Raw genomic sequence first — 19570 nt, forward strand, 5'->3', positions numbered from 1 at the left:
ACTTTGTTTACATGTGGCGGACCCTGCCACCTTTCTATCTTCAAACAGTGTTCTGTGAGCAGCTCGTTTCTTCAGTTATGGAAATGATAAATATTACTGATTTCGTATTATTACCTCTTTAATATTGTAACTATTCAAATTCTGAGTTTGTATTCCTTCTCCAAAACTACAAAGTGCACTTTTAGAAAATATTTTAAAACCCCGCCTAAAAACAGTAAAGTAGAACTTCGATAAAAATATACAAAAAGTACCAAAAGAACTTGCTGCAGAATTGTACATTTCAGAACAATATCATATTATTAGATTATAAATATGATTATTAGCCTGGCTGATTATCAGGATCAATATTCAGCATGTTTCCTGTTCTTGATATTTGTGGTTTTTTTTGCCTTTGATTGCCAACAAAATAAAGTAGTTAAAAAATATCAAACTCTGTCTCTGATGCAGCTTCCTCCCTCAATGTCCCGCCCACAACACCGTCTGATTGGTTACATGACAAGTATTAGCCAATGAACACCAAATAATATGAATCTGCAAAGTAAGTAGTAACTAAAGTTATCAAATAAAAGTGTTAAATAAGAAAAAGTACTAGTAACTAGTAACTACTAGTAAAGTAGTATTTTTTTTTTTACATCGAATGTAAATTAGTTCCAAAACTCTGTCGTCGGTTCGCTTCATTCACAGTAATCATCATAAAATACATCAGTCGACCCCTAATTAAAAATATTGACGCCTTAATGTGTTAATCACTTAATTACTGCTGGTGGCTGAATTTCCCCTGAGATCGATAAAGTCTCAACCTGTAATAATACATCTTTATTTATCTTTTATTTTAAATCATTATCAGGGCTATTATGTAAAAGTAGGGGAGGATAAAAGTTTAAATATTTGCTTCTAAAAAGTAAAACTGCCTCAGTTTCCACCGCTGGTTGTGTTTTATATGTTTTGTACCAAAAGATACAAAAAGTTTTTGGAACTGTTGGAAGTAAATCATCAAGAAAGTTTGACTGGCGGCATCGTGAAGGACAAACACGCCTGTCAAAGAACAACAAGTGTCTAAAATCATGATGTAAAGATCCCGACAGACTCAGACCTTCATGTTAAATAGTTTAAATCCTTCTTGTTTTATCAGAAAAATCTGTTTTATCACTTTGCTCAAAGCCTTTGTCACTTTCACCTCACCGTTACCTCGCTGCTCTGCGGCCCGTTTGATTGGTTTGTTTGCTTGTTTCAGCGTGTTAAAACACTTTAAAACACCAAAGTAACACAACAACACAAACAGCCCTCGAGGATCACACTGCCGCCATCACAGACTGATTACAAAACTGTTCGTACCTTGTAGCTGCTTAGAACACAAAAGATATTTTCAAAAATGACCCTTTAATCACTTTCGCTTTGGATTTCACAACATGAGTGTTTTAATACAAACATCTGGTGACACATCGAGTCACATCGATACAACGAGTTACTGATAACGGCGAGATGAAAGGGGATTGACCTGTATTCGACTCACCTGCAGTCCCTGGCCGTCCACCGTGACCGAGTTGGCTCTCTGCATCTTCCCTCGGCCCGACTGGCTCGACCGCGAGTCTTTCCTCAGCGTCGACTGCCTTTCCTGGGGTCAAAGGTCAAACAGAGAGATCGTTGGAGGATCCAGAAAATGAGGTTTCAGGCCAAAATAAGGAGATTTCAGCCATCAGGAAAATGTGACTTCATCTCTCACAAAGTGATTCATCAGACAAATTTAACTAAAAGTCAGTGTACTATGATATATTCACAGATTTTTTTGAAGACACACAAAACTTCATATAATTGTTGTGAGAGTCTTGACTTTGGCTTTTTTTTAAAAAAAAATCCTTCATATCGACAAAAACTAACAAATAAATACATTATTTAGTGTCTTTCCAACCAAATGAATGAATGAAAACAAAACAATTCTGTTTTATTGGGCCATAATTTCCCCAGTCAATCCAGAAAGTTATCTGGAAATTATTATTTAATCTGGTGCTGAGTACTTTCATTAATGTACTCAATTATCAATGAACAAATCATTGTCAAATCATTTCAGAGGAATTTACCTGTTTTGCTTGAATAAAAAAAAATACATATTTCTGAGCCGCTATAACCCAGTGAAGACATTACCTACGAGTGAATGTGCCAAAACATGGCATCTAAGGGAGCTACAGAGCAAAAAACTGGCTGTGACAGAGGTTTTCATGCTGCCTTTTCGTCTGTTGTTAACAAAAAAAAACAGAATTAACCTTTACGATACCAGACAACCTTTATTACGGAAGTCAAGATGAGAGTCAACAAGACAGCGGGTAATCTATGTTTTAGAGATACTTAATGAGCAATTTTTAGGTGCAGTCTTTTCCCCCCTGAAATGGACTTTTTCCCATTCTGGAAATAATTTGCCACAGAAAAACAAAGATTTGCCATTTCAGAGCTCGCTGGGAGAACACAGGCTGATGATTACATCCTCAGATAACACAGCGTCGAGCTCGCTCAGCCACGTGGGCCGGGCTGACCCGGCGAGCAGTCTTACCAGGATGATGGGGCAGATTGAGTTGGGCGGCAGGATGTGATCCTTCAGGGGTCCGCAGTCACACTCGGGTTTCACATGGGAGGCGCACTTGTTATGGAGCTGGAGGAGGAGGAGGTGGCGGTCGTTATTAACAGCTGCGTTTGTATCACAAACAGTTGCATGTTGCAAGTGCACATTTTATTTGCATCACATGTGTCGCTGGTTTTACTCTCTATTAACTTGCAACCACAAACAAGTGTTTTCTGGGTGTAAATTGGTGGAATGACTTGCGAGGTATCAGAGGTGCTAGAACGAAAAAAAAAAAAAACCCTAAAATACAAGAAGCAGTGGGGATATAATGAGGAGGTGGCTGCCTCTCCTCGGGTGGCGGCTTACCGTGATTTGACACCACACACAGTGGAGCCCAGTCAGGCCCTGGTAACACTTAACGGTTTTGTGACACTTGTCACACTTGGTGGGGCAGTTCCCTTCCACCCAGAAATGATGCATTACCTGCGGAGAGACGGAGAGGCGGCGTACAAGGGGGGAGAAAGACGTGATGAAAGAAACGTGGTGCAGAAAAAACAAGATGTATACAAAGGCACAAGTGACACGACAATTAAAGAAAGGGAAAGAAAACAAGAGGAGGAAAAGAAACAGACAGAAGCAAAACAAATGATGCCGTCTGTGTCTTTAAACCACCTCATTCTGGTAATTAGCAATGCTTAGTAGCAGATTGAGTTGTTTTAATTCCATTAGAAGAAGAGAAGCCCTCATCCTAAGCTCCGCGGAGCATCGCTGATCCAGGCGTGCCGCCTGGTAAACACTCCAATTGGACGCACCTCTGTGTTTTTCTTGGACTTGACATAGGTTTTGATGCAGGACGGCGGAGCGCGGGCCACGCAGCGCTCGTGGACGGTGTACTTGCAGACTGGGAGGGGGGAGAAAGAAAAACACAATTTAGGACTTTCAACAAGGAAAAGATTGAACACAGAGGGGAAGAAAAAAACAAGACTTTAACGCAGTTGTGAGTGAGACACACGAGGGTTTGAGTTACGCGTCTGTGAACGCTGTATGGAAGGTGTCTGGTGCCAATACGAGGGTGAGAGTCTGGTGCAAAACATCCATCAGGGAGAAACACAAGCTATTTTTATAGAAAAAAACCATAGAATACAGGTTTTTTTAGGCTGCTGTGGAGCCACTTGGTTCCAATCTTTCTCATTATTTTCCGTTTTCAACATCAGGGATCAGACGTGCTGACAGTTTCCTTTGCTGGCGGAGTGAAAAGAAAAACTGAGCTATTTCTGGAATATTGATTGTGCAAAATAAATCAGAATTGAAACAATTTCCATTATTCAGTATTGATATGTTCTTAAACTAAAACACTGTTGTAAAAAGTACCCAAATGTCTTACTTTCACTTGGTTGAAGGGAAAAGTCACACATACAAACAGAACTTTAAGTCTTGAAATGTTGTGTATTTAATACTTAACTAACAAAAGTACAAGTTAAAGTAAATAACTAAAATAACTACATGTATGTATATATACTGTATACTATGGGTCGACTGATTACAGCCTGGTTTATTGGATCCAACATTCATTTAAGTACATTTTTCTTTAAAACAAAATCTGATAGGTGATAAATAAATTAATTAAAAAATGCAGTTGTTTGGCTCTAATGCAGCAAGTAACAAGTTACTGAAGTTATCCAGAGTAAAAGTATAAAGGAGCTCAATATGGGAGTACAAGTACCATCAAAGCTGTACTTCTACTATACTTGTGTAAATGTACTTCATTCTGTCACTGGTATCAATATACGCTCGTGCCTCCTTATCGTGATGAGCTGCTGGCAGATGAAGCTTCACAATGTTCAGCTTCACTGGGAAAAAATACAAATATAAAAATATGGAAATCTCATCGTCATTTTGGAAGATGTTCATTTAAAGTGGCTGCATCTATCCAACTTGGTTAAACTGATATTATCCTGCCTCCCTTCTCACGACACACTCTTCTGTTCTGTTCTGTTCTGTTAATTTGATCTTGTGCTGCCAAAAATATCCATAAACTTGATTCTGAATATTTGAAATGATTTCAACACTCATCGTTCGCAGTATCGACCCACAGGAACCTGCTGCGTTCTGTCCTCTCCAACAAAAATCAGTATTGTATGAAATGTATAGATTATAATGCTGTGACAACACTAATTTGATCAGAGAGATTACAGATTACAGATTACAGATTAGGCCCCTAACATCAGCGCTGGAGCACGTGGACATGCAGCGCTGGCCTCTCTGGTGCATCGTCTCTCTGCACAGATCGATTCACGTGTCGAAGCCTTGATGGTAAGTGAATTACTCACATGAGCAGCAGAGTCCCTGCTTCCCCAGTCCGATCAGCATGTTGAGACACAGGTTGCAGTAGGCCGGCTTGTTGAAGTGCTTCAGCCTCCACACGTGCTGCCCGTCATCTTTGACATTCTGCGGCGAGAGGAACGAACAAACCAAACGACGATCAACTTATCTTATATTCTGATCCACCGGCTGATCATTTCTCCGGTTTCCTTTGTCGTTTAGTTTAATTGGTTCATATTTCAACCAAAGCATTTTCATTTTTTTTGTTTGTACTTCACTTCAGAAGTTAATATTCATTCATAAAAAAAATAAATAAATAAAAAAAATGACACTTGGTGGAGATTACTGCCGAAGTTGGTCAAACAGTTCCATCTAGTGGAGAAACGAGGAACTGACGGCGCTCTCATTGGTTCACACAGCAGATGCAGGTGTACACATGTGAGAGGAAGCACTCAGGAAACCACCGCAGAGTGTGTGAGCTGGTAAAGGTTTGATTATGAATCACAGTCTCTAATCTACAGATTACCTACAGCAGCATATCTCAGAGTCGTCTCAGCGTCTACATTTGAATATTTGGGGGTTTTTTTGGCACCAATTTGCAGCTCAAATGTTAAACACTAGATGTAAAGAACTCGCGTGTGATCAGCATAAATCATCAGATAAGTAATAATGTCTGAGGAGAGGCTGTAAGTTAATTTACACATTGATTCAGGGTGCAAGAGAAGACTTTTATTATTTCATCGGAGCTGTTTGGACTAATGGACCAGAAACATTTTCGACTCGTTAAAAATATCAGTTCTGGACTAATGACATGTGGCAAGTTATTAAAAGTTGTCTTATTAAAAGAAAATTCATCTGTTTCCCTTCTGACGTCAGTCCAGATGTTTCAGGGAATCGAACTTCAGCTCAGTAACTGTCACACACACTATGATGAACATCAGCTCAGTTGTCAGAGTAAAATGTGAGAACGTATCACGTCTGTATTTCTACAATGTGTCATATCACATATTCATTAAACGTTAATGACAAGACTTTTATATCGGGAGGTAAAGGGGATGGTGGTGGGGTGACAGGCGAGAAGGGACTCCAGATCGAGGCTGTTTCAACATTTGTAAGAGTGAAACCACTGGATACCTTTAATGCGATGGTGAGACATCTCTGGCCGTGTTTGTGGCGACCAAAACAGGTATTTTTGAGCCAAAACGTGATCTTTTCTGAACTCTAACCAAGAAGTTTTTGTAAATTAATCGAACCAGATCATAAGCAAAGAGAAAAGAACCTAAACAAATGTTGCAGCACACGGAAATGTTTTAACACAGCCATGATTTGCAGAAAAATGCACATTACCGACATATATTCTCACAAAGGGGTGGTCCAAAATGAATATTCTTTAGAAGAATAACTCCTTTATGAGTTTTGACACTATCTGGCAATACTTTAGAGGAAACCTGGAGGCTATCATTATCTTTTATCTTGTGGGAACACTCTTTATAGAGACAACAAAAGACTCAGAAGGTGTGTTACTCCAAAAAATACACATTTACTGTGAAGTTTGTTGGCTCTTAATTTGCTTTCCTGCAGAGTGGTGTTCATCAGAAGACCTTCAGCCTCTTGGTATCGAGTATGAACATGTAGTAAATGGTGTCAAACAGTCCAGGTTCAGTTGAGTTTAGTTAGTTACATCAGTGAAGTGCATTTTGGGTCTTTTATTGCATTTTGGGAACAGTGTTTTTCAGTGTTTTTGGAATAATCGGCTTCCAGGACAATGAGACATTATTTCTCGGAGCGTTAGCAAGCGACAAGCATCACTGGAAAACACAAGCGACGTCTGTGTGGACTCACCGTCTCCAGGCCCAGCAGGACCAGCAGCGGGATGGTGGTCATGCCTCCTTGGATCCACTCCTCCAGCGAAACTGTGCCGTCGTGATCGTAGTCGATCTCCCGCATCATATCCTGGAGGATCTACATCACAGAGGAAAGAGGTCAGTCAGGATCTAATGAAGGTTAACAAATCAGGGCCATCAGTTCACAGGCCACAAGTGTTTTTTTAATGTATACTGTTTTATGTTATGTTGTCTTTTCCTCACTGGTTTCAGCTCGGTCACGTCCCACTCCAGGTACTCGGCTACGTGCATCATCTGGGAGATAATGTGCTCCAGCTCCTGCGGTGAGAGCGCAGACAGTCATTACAGGCACAGAAACACTGTATTTACCTTTTCTGCACATTGCAGCCTTACAAGTGGATGTCACTAAGCGTCTGTGGTGTGAATAGACTGATAAACAGCGTCTAATAGCAGGGTTGGGAATGTCATTCTCCCGCACAGAGGAGTTTGCAGAGAGGGAAAACAAAAGGCAGCGTGGGAAGAGCTGCGAGGGTTGATGCTTTAATTACAGTGGTTGGTTTTTTTGTGTGTGTGTGTGTGTGTTTTTTTGTGAGGCATTATTATCCGCTGCGACACAGAATCACTACGATGCACTCTGGACTTCTTTTAATATGTTGCGTATCAGTGAGAGCGGGAATCTGGAGTTACGAGCTGATGTTTTATTCTCTATAAATTCTGCGGAACAATGTGGGTCGGACTAAATTAACATCTCTTTTCTCTCCTCTGCTCTCCGTCCTCTCTTCATTCGCTCCCTCTCCTCCCTCTCCCGCTCCATAATGGGATACTAATAATGGGATACGTTACAAAAAAAAAAAAAAACCCACCGCCCACCACACCCGCGCCCTCTTAACCCTCTAATTCCACCCACTAACTCCCTCCTACGCACTTTCTATACATACACACATAAAGACTGGTGCTCTTTCATTGATAAATAAACACACACAACTCTCCTCGCTCGTTAATTCTTATTTTCTGTCCCCCACCCATTTAAATACTCGACTCAAGGATAAAAAGACAGATCGATATTTCATCTGTAATCTTATGATCTGAAAACTAACTGCTAAATAAATGTAGTGGAGTAAACGATGTCTGATCATGAAGGTTAGTTTAATGTGAGTACACAAACACAGAGCTGGAATGTGCGGTTTGTTAATCATTTAGTCTACAGAAAAATAATCGGTGACTTTGGTGACCAATCAGTAATTTAAAGGGCAACTCCGCCGATTTGACACATTGAAAGTGTGTTTACAGGTCTCAGGACGAACATGGAAGAGAACGTTTATATGTGAAAGAAGTATCATCAAGCCTTCTGTGGCTCCAGGCGAAGCTGCATGGTCTCCAAGTGATGTCATGCAGTCGCTAAACTGCATTGTGGGTAATGTAGGAGCAAGGTTTTTAAAAAGGAAGCAGAATATGTGGGATAAAAAGGCGATTATGCGATTATTAATCCAACAGTGTTAAAGGACTGCAAAAAAAAAAAACCCAAAAAAAACAAAACAAAAAAAACAACAACTGGTGCCTACATTACCCACAATGCAATCGATATTACTGCAGGTCATGTATCAGATCACATTCAGCTTCCTCTGGAGCCACAAAAGGCTTCATACTACCTTTATGTAAAGTAAATTATTAATTATAATTATTACCTCAACTGAGGAGGATGTTTTCTGTGTCCATTTGTTTGTGTGCTGGTCGGTTTGTCAGCAGGATTACACACACTTACTTTAACATTACAATACATGTTTCAACATTTTTGGAATAATATATAATTCCTGAAGAAAAATAACTGCAGTACTACTTGTTTCTTTGAGTAATGTGTCTTTATCATGCAGGTTTGTTTGTTTTTATGTTTTTTTTATCAGTTGCAAGTACACAAATATAGTCTGCGGTCAACTAGTTGATTGAGTTTTGATGATCAATCAGTTTAATCATTTAAATAATATTTATATTTTACTGACAGATGTGATAATGAGCTGATGACATCACTTTGGGCTTTAGCAAACTGTCACATGCGTTTTTCAAAAGGATTAATTGATTTGCCAAGAATATAATCCTCAGTTTGATCAATAACGAGTATGGTTGTCAGTCAGCACCGACACAGTGAGACACAAACTGCAGTTCTGATGTGTGATGATACCTGGAACCTGTTCTGTCTTTTAAAGTCATCATGGAGTGGAAGATTTCAGAAACAGGACTGAGAACATCCTGGTACTGAACACTGGTACATTCACTGTCTTGATAGAATGTGTTGCTTGTTTGCTTTTACGTAAAAATGTATGTTGTTTGTTTTTAGTTTGTTCTTTGTTCCTTGTCCCCATGTTTTTTATGTCTGTAGTAAAAAAGTATATTGAATCTTGATGGTAATATCCCTGTTAAGATAAAAAAAAAAATAAACAAATACAAATAAACAGCTCAACACCAACGTGTTAGGAGACGTCATCGGTTTTAATTTGTCACTTCTGCACGATGAACATGAGGTGAAAGTTGATCTTTTCGGGGTGGAGAGATATTTACCGAGCTGTCCAACGACCCGTTTCCATCCGTGTCATAGAGGCGAAACATAACTGTGGAGACAAAAACAAAATGTCAAGCCCCTGCACTCTGCAGCCTCTAATCCAACCTTTGAAGTGAACATTAAAAGCCGTTATTGGCAGTCGTCACTCGCTGCTCTATGCAACAGATCTTCCCCCTCTCAGTCGGTGTCACTGCACGAGGATACAAAGCGAAACCCTGAATCCCAGCAGTGGTAAACATCTGAATGCAGCAACTTTAAGTGTCCCCCAATTACCACTCAAGATTGTCACCATGGAAACAGACGGCTCCCACATCCCGGCTGTGATTGGCTCTTCCTGTTGCATCGCGTTGATGCGTAAACACCCGCGAGTCTGAGCGTAACAGAATCGTGACATCATCAACAACAACAACAACAACACCACAACGCGACCTGGCTGCAGATCATTTCCATATTAATGGCTGTACTTAAAGGTGCTCCGAGCCACCGCTGCACCCACTCCGCCTCCGCCTGCGCGTGGTCGAGGTGCAGTAGGAGGGTGGGGTGCTGACATCATGAGGACTTGACGTCAGACGGCGGTCCGTCAGGCCACTAACGAGGAGCTAATTGCCCGTTTCCTGAGGGGGTGTGACCTTTTGGGGGGTGTGGAGGGAGGGGGAGGTGACGCTGGAGTCTGGTGCTGGGTGCTGGGTGGAGGCTGATGGTGTTACAAGGAGGTGATTGTGGTCACCAAGAGAGGCCTCCAAACGGTAATAAAGTGCAAAAGATGATGAGAAGTGTTGTTAAATTCTGTCTGCAGTACAAATGTGTCGAACGGAGGAAAGTTCTCCGTGACTGGAGGGAAAATAAGCTTCCAGAAACGTTTCTGTGAGGAAGATATTTACAGTTTCCATCACAGAGACACCACAATAAAGTAATAAGTGAAGTTATACTGAATCAAACTGAAATGGTTCAATCATTCTGATTCTGTTAAATTAGTCCAATGTTGCAGTTTTAGGATTAAAGCTCTAACATAATCAAGAGAGCAGTACCATCTGATCAGAAGTTGTTTTTAGGACGAGATATTCTGTGTTAGAGTTCATTTTCAGCCAGTTGCCCAAAATAAGATGTTGGCATTTTACGTTTCAGCAAACAGCTGATGTGTTAAATCTGTAATTTTTTCCATGTATCATCACATTACGTTCAGATTAAATGTATATGTGCTGACCTTCTCATCAACAGGTGGAGGTGGTGGTGTGTCACTGAGGCTGCCAAGCAAGAGACAAAAGTTCATTTTTCATTTTTTTTTTTGACCATTTGGACGTTTTTCAGCCATGAAGGATCATATTCACAGCTGGAGGCCACAGAGCAGCCCCACCAGAGAGCTTATTCAGAACACATTTATAAACTTAATCACACTGAGATGGCTTAAGACTGACACGTCTCTGTCTTGGGTGACTTCAATTCATCTTAAATCATATCTTAACGTCATTTAGGAATAAAAATACACAAAATAATTTTGTGTCTCTATTCCATTTTCTGTTTTAACCTACAACAGGGATATTTTAAAAGTGCTTAGTCATGCTGTTGTCTGTGTGATTATATATTTAAAACCTCTCTTATTTTGTTATCATACTTCTGTATCATTAACAATATCATTACTGTATTCTGTGTGATTCATTTTGTTTTATTTTATTCTGAACTCAGGTCTCACTTGTATATGAAATACTGATCTCAATGTGACTTCCTGATTAAATAAAGTTTTATTATGAGAGTTAACATTAAAAAAAAACATCTGACAATTTAGGGGGAATTCTACGACATTGTGGTGTTTTAAGCTGCACTGAAGTCCGAGCAGTTCTCATCCGAACCAGCAGAGGGAGCCATCCGACCCTGAAATAACAGCAGTCAGGATCACGGCGCTGGAGCGAGATCGCTCAGTAAGGCGTCATCCACAGTTAAATCCACGATGTGCCCGCACAGAGGCAGCATCAGTTGAATTATTTAGTCATCTCTGTGCTTAATGAGCGCTTCTCTGCTCAATAATTCAGCACATGGATGAGAATTACAGCAACACAGCAAAAAAAAAAAAAGAAAGAAAGAAAGAATCTCATGTCCAATTAAGCAACGCAGCCTGTGAATAAATGATGTGATAAACGCTGTTCGGGGACGCCGGGAAGACGTGTCAATAAACTTGAGATCTCGATGCATCAAACATCCCGTTTGGAGGAGCTTTACGGGAGCAGCGCCGACCATTTCCAAACAAAGACACGGAGACTGAATCTCACTTGATAGTCAGTCAAATCTATAAACTCCATTATTATCACCAGAGGGGGGTAAGAACAACACAACAAGAGGGACACGGTTTGATTGAACGGGCTTATTAACTGCCGAATACACCAGGAAAAAACCTTCAAACTGTCTTGTTTTTAAAAAAGTTAAATGCTGAGGGGAAAATAAAAGACACGAAAAGACACCGAGAGAAGAAAATACGGAGCAGAACCAGAGATCCACTGCACCGTCTTCGGTGTCACCGTATAGAAAACTCAACATCTGGACCATAAATACTCGGTTCTGTGCTTCGGGCTGATGTCACGTCAGCCTCACAGCCAAGACTTTTATTTGGATGATCATTTCTTTCAGCCTGAAGAGACGAAGAGACTGAAGTAATCTCTCCGGTCGAGATAAACCACAGTTCTTCAGTGCAAATAGACGATAAAATGAATAAACGGCGACTCATTGATTTTTCGATCAGTCAATGTCCTTTTCATTCTGTTGGCTTTTCAAATGGTTCCTCTATGACAGGAGATATAACTCAGATTTATTGAACTTCAGACTTTGACAAAAGGTGCTGAGAAACCTGGTGGTTCCATCAGACGGCTCATTGTTCTGTCTTTTCTTCTCGGGGTGGATCTCGAGGATAATGATCGGGTAAGATTTGGATCGGACTCAAACGTAGACATCCCCTAACTATCGTTTCTTCTCACTGTGTGTGGACTCGGTTCAGCAGCTCTCGGTTTCTTTCATTGCCAGACTTTTATGTCAGTGATTTGCACAGTAAACATTACAGAAGGTGAAACCATATCTGTCTGCTTTGTCAGGGAATTTACTACTTTGAATTCACTGTCGCTGCCCTGAATAAGAACAACTCTGTTTACATAAAGAGGCAACAAGTCCTCATACGTAACTCGTCAGATATGGCAGCTTGGTCAGCAGCCTTAACCCCCAAACTGAAGCCTCATATACACTCCAATTACATACGAAACTAGACACATCCATTTCAAACAATATCACCTGCATACTTGCATGAGCATCCTTCACATCATCATCATGGATGTGAAGCAATACGACCACTAGAGGGCGCCACTCAGAGTCAAATCACTTCCCCAGGGACCTCAACGTTTCTGTCACCGACATCTAACTCTCATTTCATTTCTCGTCCAGTCTCCTCCCAGATGCTCTGTAGCAGGTAGGTTGTAGATTCTGCCATTTTTAAACCGTCTTCCTCTTCACTGCTGCACTGCCCTCTAAGAGTCGGACATACTGTTCGCTCCGCCTGTGTCCGTAAGCTTTCAGAAGATATTCAGAAAGACGGATAAAATGAGCAGAAGGCTCCGTCCACATCAGTATGCATCTCTGACTCCGAGCATGAATGAGCTTTAAGAAGCTCCACCAACCCCTCCAGCATCAGTTCTGAACAGACAAGTTAGACTTTCAAAATAAATCTTGCAGACAAACAGCAACCATATGTGACATTTCATGACGTTTGGACAGTTATCATCATCATCATCAAATCAAAATGACACGGAAGAAGTTTGCCTTGGTTGAGGTCCACTGTCCTAAATAAACCTAAATGTTTTCTGTCTATTCAGTTAGTGAAGCCATTTTCAACATCCAAGTCAAATGAGCTCTTTAAGTAGAAAGAAAAGCAGCTTGTGAAAGAAAACAACCCTCCCTCAGAGGAATAAATGCGTTCAGAACGCAGCTCCAGTCTGCATATTTGACTTTTTTTCCTAAAACAGGGAGAGACCAGGAGGCAGCTCTTAGATCACATTAGATTCGATTACCTCGACAGCTGAAGGCTACAGTTGTTATTTAAAGCCTCAGAGATCAGGCTACTTTCTGTGGCATGACGTCGCATTTTTTCCACAAAGCGGCAGAGCAAAGATCTGTGGCATTAGCTTTGTCCTCTCTCACCCTTTAACTTTCTCCCCGGGCTTCAGTCAGACGTGACTTCCCACCCACCGAGGTTAAACTCCGGCGATGACATTAAATCTGCCTCCCGGTTTCCTGCTTCTGTACTCTGTCCTTTTATTTGTGTATTCTTGTATCAGGACTTCATCCGCTCTCTACACACCAACCCTTTCAGATGCTTGTTGTCTCAACAGAGGAAACCGTAAAAAAAAAAAAAAAAAAAAAAAAAGTTGTGTGATTCGGAGCGACACTCACACTCGAGCTTGTCCTCGGGACGGCCGCCCTCCAGCAGCGACAGGTAACACACGATGTCCTTCAGCTGCACCGCGTCCAGAGGCTGGGGCAGCGCCGGCGTCTTCAGAGGGGTGGAGTTGCCTTTGATCAGCTTCAGCCCTGCGGGGAGACGGAGAAGGAAAGGTCAAAACATCCTCCACAGTGCCTCTAATGTTAGCCACACAGCCGGCCGGGCTGGGAGGCCTGACATTAGTCATACAGTCGTATCGATCAGTGGTGGGTGGCGTGCACTTCACCACGAGGCAAACAAACAGTTTAAGCCGTAGCAAACACTTTGTTTTCAGAGGCTGTGTTCTTGCTCCGGGTGTGAGTATTTCCTTGACTCTTGGATGCATCGCGGTGTGGACGTGGAGTGACAGGAGCATAATTGGGAGCTGGCAGCCTCCACAGCATTTGTATCCTAACTTGGAGGATTGTTGATCGTTCTCTTGCACCGAGTCGTGGGCGAACACTCGGCTCACGTTACTTTTATTTGTCGAGAGACGAAGCGGAGATCAACAGCGACCCAATATTTTGAGATATTTTGGATTTCATGAAGTTATTGGCAAGCGAGAGCTGGACAGGACACATGCTGCGTGTGAAATCTGCCACAAAACAAAGAAATGCTTTGGTATTATGAGAAATTTGAGGAACAACATTATCTTGGTCTTCACCCTGGATTACACTTCATTTACAGTTCCACAAATCTCACGTTAAGTAATTGGTAATTACCAGCTAATGACTCTAAAACAGGTTTTTAGATTTGTAATTCCTCTGGCACAGGAGCCTCCTGCTGAATCTACAGATTTATGGATGAACTCGTTCGCTTTTTACTGTAAATGTACTTCATTACTGCTCAATCCTCAAGTGGACTCTTTCAATTTCCAGCCTCTGAACGCTGCCTCGAACTGGGGAACATTTTGTTTTACCCGATGATAAATCTTTTGATTCTGCTGTTCAGTGACAGGACGATCTCTGCTGAAGAGAACACAGGCCAAAAAAAAAAGCTTCCATTTCATTATTTCCACCAAACCAACTCTGGTTTTCTGGAAATTACCATCTTTCATGTTCACACGCTACGTGCTCAGCTGTAGCTCATTAAGCCTGCAGCAGATATTAACATAATGAGCAAAACTACACATCATTCTTGTGTTGGCAAGAAACCCTAGTCCTTAAGACGAGCTGGAAGTATTGATACAGTCACTGTTTGATGATATTGCCATTCAACTGAGTGTTATAAATCCCCTGCACACATGTAATAACACACATATAAAGATTCAAATAGATTATAGAAACTACTGGACCAGGACTGGCTTCCGAATTATTTGTGTTGATGTCACATATCACAATAATGAGAGGTATGATAATCTTGTGTTCGGGTCTCGCTAATGTTCTAATTTTCCAAACCATCTGCTCTCCATGTTGAGACGCGAGTGCTGATTATACGAGGCTGCCAGTCAGATCGAAGCCTTCAACACTCACGTGAGAGACGTGTGAGTTCGCTCAGAAAGCTTCTACGTTTGTTTCTCCATTCGAGTTTTTCTTTCAACTCACCAGAGGTTTCCCTCCAGCCGGCGGGCACCTTATTTAGTAATGTGGTCATTTCTTTTACTCCACTTAAAGCAGACGATACCAATTACCTCACTTAAAACTTCATGAATCCACTATTCCTCGTCCTGTCTCGTGTTAAATGTAACCAGACACATTTCAGACATTTTAACAGCAAACAGTGAAATCGAGCTAATTGTCTTATTGATGCTTCTCGTGTCTCACACAGTTAGGACAAGCTGTCAGACATCTGATGGGTCACTGTCAGAGTGTCAAAGTGGACAAAGACACAAAACACCAAATTACAGGTTGGATACCTGCGTTAAATTACATGGATATAAAGCCTCAACTATTCACCTGACACATCAGGCAGTCCAGGACTAACAGCGGTCTGACGTGTTCTGTGATCCATTTTTATATCACTAACTCATTACCGCAACTAGAATGAGATATTAGTATGAAAGCTGTAAACAAATAAAAGCTTTGCCAAAACAATTGGCAGCCTCGACACTACAATTTACATTGTGGGCCACCGGGCTGGACTTGGCAGGGAACCTGTTACCATCTGAAGGCACCGAACAGAAAAAGAAACAGCTCTGCTTTTACACAACAAGGGAAAGAAAAGCTGTGAAACTTTCTGGATGCTGCAGAGTAAAATCACTGCAGAGATTCATGTAAGTAACACGAGACGAATTAGCTGCAACTGAAGCAGCGGCGGTTTCTGAATATCAGCAACACCAACACGCTGTTTATATCTCGAGGGGGTTTTGTTGAGGTTAAGATTTCCTTTCTACACTCACCAGAGACTCTGGGCTTGTCAGAAGATGAGGGACTGGGTTTGGGTCCCTTGTTGCTAAACGACATGAAGAGGTGCTGACAGAACTCCTCGGGGAGTTCGCTCTCCAGGAACGTCTGCATGAAAACCTTGAAGCCCTCAAAGTCGATCTCCTAAAAACCAGGACAGAAAAAAAAAGAAAGGGGGTTGTCAGAGCCGAGCCGCGGCCTTCAAGGAAACACGGACGAGTTTCAATCTGAAGAGAGGATGTTGGCGTGTTTCACATTTGTCCGGGATCACTTGCAGTATTCATGTTACAGATTTCTGCACTCAGGAAGAGACGCTTGAAGTTGTTGTGCAGGCGAGGTCGGGGAAAATCTTTTATAGAGCAGCGTTAATGCAGTATTCAGTGTTTGTGCTTTGGTCTTTCTCTGCTTTTAGCTTTCAAACATTCAGGCTCACAGCTTCATCCATTTTTTCATTAAGCGTTTGTTTGTGTCTCAACCGAATGATATAAATGATCTCGTACATTTTACTCATTAACTCGGTTGTTGCCAGTTCAAGCAAAAAGACATTCTAGGGTGAGTAATATTTCCCTGGAAATGGTTTGCGTGATGCCCTCTAGAAAGCACCTTTAATTTCCTTTCTTTTATTGCTCCGCCGCTGCTGCTGGAGAGAGAGTTTAGTCATTTAGCGAGAAATCGTGTGAGCGCTCGGCAAAACACACAAACAATAAATACGAGAGAGGGAGAGAGAGAGAGAGAGAGAGAGAGGATGAGATTACCTGGGCGAGGATCTCCTGCTTCTGAAGCCGCCGCAGCAATGAAGGAAGAAGGAAAGAAAGCAGCATGATTAAGGATGTATCGTGCAGTTATTACATTAAGAAACCTGCTTAATTTCAGTTTAACTCAGGCATTACCACAAAGACTTCCAGAGCGTCTAGTGCTGTTTATTAAAGGGACAGTTCCACTCAAAATATATGCCAAGAAGATATAAAATGTCTCTTCCCAGGAATCAGAAATTGAGAGCTGGTTACTGAATAGATCATCCACAGAACTTATTGTGAGCAGTTTCATGTAGGAACCATTTTTCTTTTCATGTCACTGTGAAGAAGGAAGCGTGGACGAGAGGCTGGCTAACTATTACTCCTTTCACAATTATCTGTGTATTTTTATTTGTGATCTCCTGACTTCTACTTTTCTGTGAGGAGAAAAACCAACAGTAGGCAAACTCACTTCCTGCCAATGTGAAGAGCTGATTGCCTATTCTAAGCGGGTTTACCAGAGTTTTAAGAAAAAAAAGCTGTGTATACAGACTCATTTTTGGAGTAAAAGTGGTATACACAAACTAAACCAGCTGAGATGGCTAAAGTTGTAGCTAATGTTAATTGTGGGCGTAGATTTTTAAAAAGAAAGAAAATAATCCCATCATGAAACTGCTCACAACAAGGGCAGTAAAATAATCTTGAGTAACCGGGTCATGATTTCTAGAAAGAGACACCTACTGTTGAGTTTTTCAGAAGGTTTTTCTTTTTTCAGAGCAACAAAAGCAAATGCCATCGAGTTCAGTTAAATTCAAGAAGAGGTGGACATTTGATGTCTCAAAAACACTAAAACTCACGCAAAAACACTGTCTAGTCTAGCAGGTAAGAGGAGAACAATCCCCTAATCTGCATGCACAACAGATCTGTAATGAGTACTGGTAATTAAGACTGACTTATTCATTGGAAACTCTCGCCAAAATGTTCTCCCTTCACTTTTACCTCACCCAGTTTCTATCATGTGTGTTTGTGTGTCTTTGTGCACCTGTGAGTTAGTGTGGCGAAGACTAGTGCAGGAAGTGAAACAAGTAATTACTCTCCAGACCCCATTAAAACTCCCACGCAGCTGTCAAAGCTAAATACCAAAAAAATTCCAGCCCTTGAAAGTCTGTTATCGCGGTGATATAACTGGATAAATGTTTCAGCGGCAAACAAACTCTTTCAGCTACTTTTCACGCGACGATGGCAGCTCGTGTGTCGAAATACTCTTTGATTAACGTGAACAAAGCAGAATGCGGCAGCTCGGAGACGCGTGCAGAGGAAACGTTCTGCAAGGAATTATCATTACATAATGAGAAAAAAAAACGAGTGCCGAAATAAAGGAACAAGGACACACGGTGATGAGCAAACACAAGACATATTCATTGTTCAGTTTTTGTCTGTATGCATGTAGACGTGTCGCATACGGGGGCCAGCTGGATTATAAACTATAAACTCTGCTATATATAAACTGTACATACCTCCTCTGGGTTGTATTTAGCCAGGACACCATCTCCGTGGAACTCCTGCAACACATCCTTCAGCTTCTTGGTGGAGTCTGAGGAAACAACGCGGAGGTACGGTATACATTTAATACTAAACACTCATTTATATCACAGGTTTGATTTACAGGCACACTCGGCAAAGACAGCATGTGTGGGGATTAAACAGTCTGAGCGACGAATGTGTCTTGTTCAACGCAGATTATTTCTCAAGGTGATGGAAACAAGTCTGGACTGAGCGGTCAAACAAGCAGCAGTCGTGTTTACGGATCTGAATTCTTTGGACTTATTTGTCAGCGCCGCTAAGAGCTGAAGAGGCGTTCAGTACGATGATCGATCAGATCATAAATTTGGCGTTTGGATGCAGCATTGTGAGGTCTGCAGGGAGACGCACCCCCATTTGTGAGTCAGAGCTGTGATAAAGTATAGCCTACGCTACCACGGCCATGTCAGCATCCGAGGTGAACGCTTAAAATCTGCCGTACTGTAATTAATCTTGCAAACTTTTTGTCATTTTACTGATATTCTGAACTTATGGAGGCTTGTAAGTGTAGCTACATACTACACCTGCTAGCAGCACATGTTAGTTAATGGGTAAACTTGTGGCAAACACTTGAATGAAAAAAATCAAATCACTTATATATTTTTAAGAAGTTTGCATTGCTTTTGTTCGAGGAGAAGATTAGCATCAAGCTAATGGCAGCTAACAGAGTGCATGGTTAGCCTAGCTTGACGACTGAGAGCGCTGACTCTGTCCTAAGTGGAATGAAAAACACCGATCGACAACTCTAAAGGACAAAAATTTTAAGTACTGCATCTCAGACCAGAAAAGTAAAAACACAATTTTGTGGTTTTAGGCGAGTTACATGTAGGATTTACTTTTCGGAGCAGCCGTGATTTCCAGCAGACTTGTTGCCTCGCTCAGGTTGCCAGGTTTGGTACCAATGTGCTTGTACAAAGACCAAAACCACCAACTAAATTTAGCAATACAGCTACAGCTGTAGAGAAGTAATGTTAGCCTCCTGCCCAGAGGGACAGACTGTTGTTAGAGTAACAGCAACCAGAGCTAGGCTAGCATTTTCCTTCTACTTCTAGTATTTATGCGAACCATCGCTAACTCCATCCTGACAGTGCAGTATTTAGCCTGACTGTATGTGCTTTCACTTTTTTCTGTAACATAATATGGAAATGCTTAAAAAGAAGAGACAGAGGACAGACACGGAGGGAAC

The 19570-nt window shown here is 41.4% G+C and overlaps 1 protein-coding gene across 10 annotated transcripts in view; it reads right to left on the reverse strand.

Annotated features, from left to right (window-relative positions):
* The window catches only part of dgkb (diacylglycerol kinase, beta), a 95064-nt gene that overhangs the window by 48215 nt on the left and 27279 nt on the right, over nt 1-19570 (reverse strand). For 8 of the 10 annotated variants that reach the window (XR_005070529.1, XM_037073222.1, XM_037073220.1 and 5 more), the window contains 12 exons: nt 18321-18397; nt 16825-16845; nt 16066-16213; nt 13700-13837; nt 9274-9323; nt 6964-7038; nt 6719-6838; nt 4885-5002; nt 3367-3455; nt 2921-3037; nt 2546-2644; nt 1514-1615 (listed from right to left, as the gene is read on the reverse strand). Coding sequence is in view for 9 of the 10 variants with exons in the window: in XM_037073222.1 (XP_036929117.1) it covers nt 1514-1615; nt 2546-2644; nt 2921-3037; nt 3367-3455; nt 4885-5002; nt 6719-6838; nt 6964-7038; nt 9274-9323; nt 13700-13837; nt 16066-16213; nt 16825-16845; nt 18321-18397 (1154 nt within the window). In the remaining variant the exon portion in view is untranslated. The remainder of the gene's footprint in view (nt 1-1513; nt 1616-2545; nt 2645-2920; nt 3038-3366; nt 3456-4884; nt 5003-6718; nt 6839-6963; nt 7039-9273; nt 9324-13699; nt 13838-16065; nt 16214-16824; nt 16846-18320; nt 18398-19570) is intronic. The other 2 variants (XM_037073225.1, XM_037073228.1) reach the window with 1 other exon arrangement.

This window comes from Acanthopagrus latus, chromosome 17 (assembly GCF_904848185.1).
Source record: "Acanthopagrus latus isolate v.2019 chromosome 17, fAcaLat1.1, whole genome shotgun sequence".
Lineage (NCBI taxonomy): Eukaryota > Metazoa > Chordata > Actinopteri > Spariformes > Sparidae > Acanthopagrus > Acanthopagrus latus.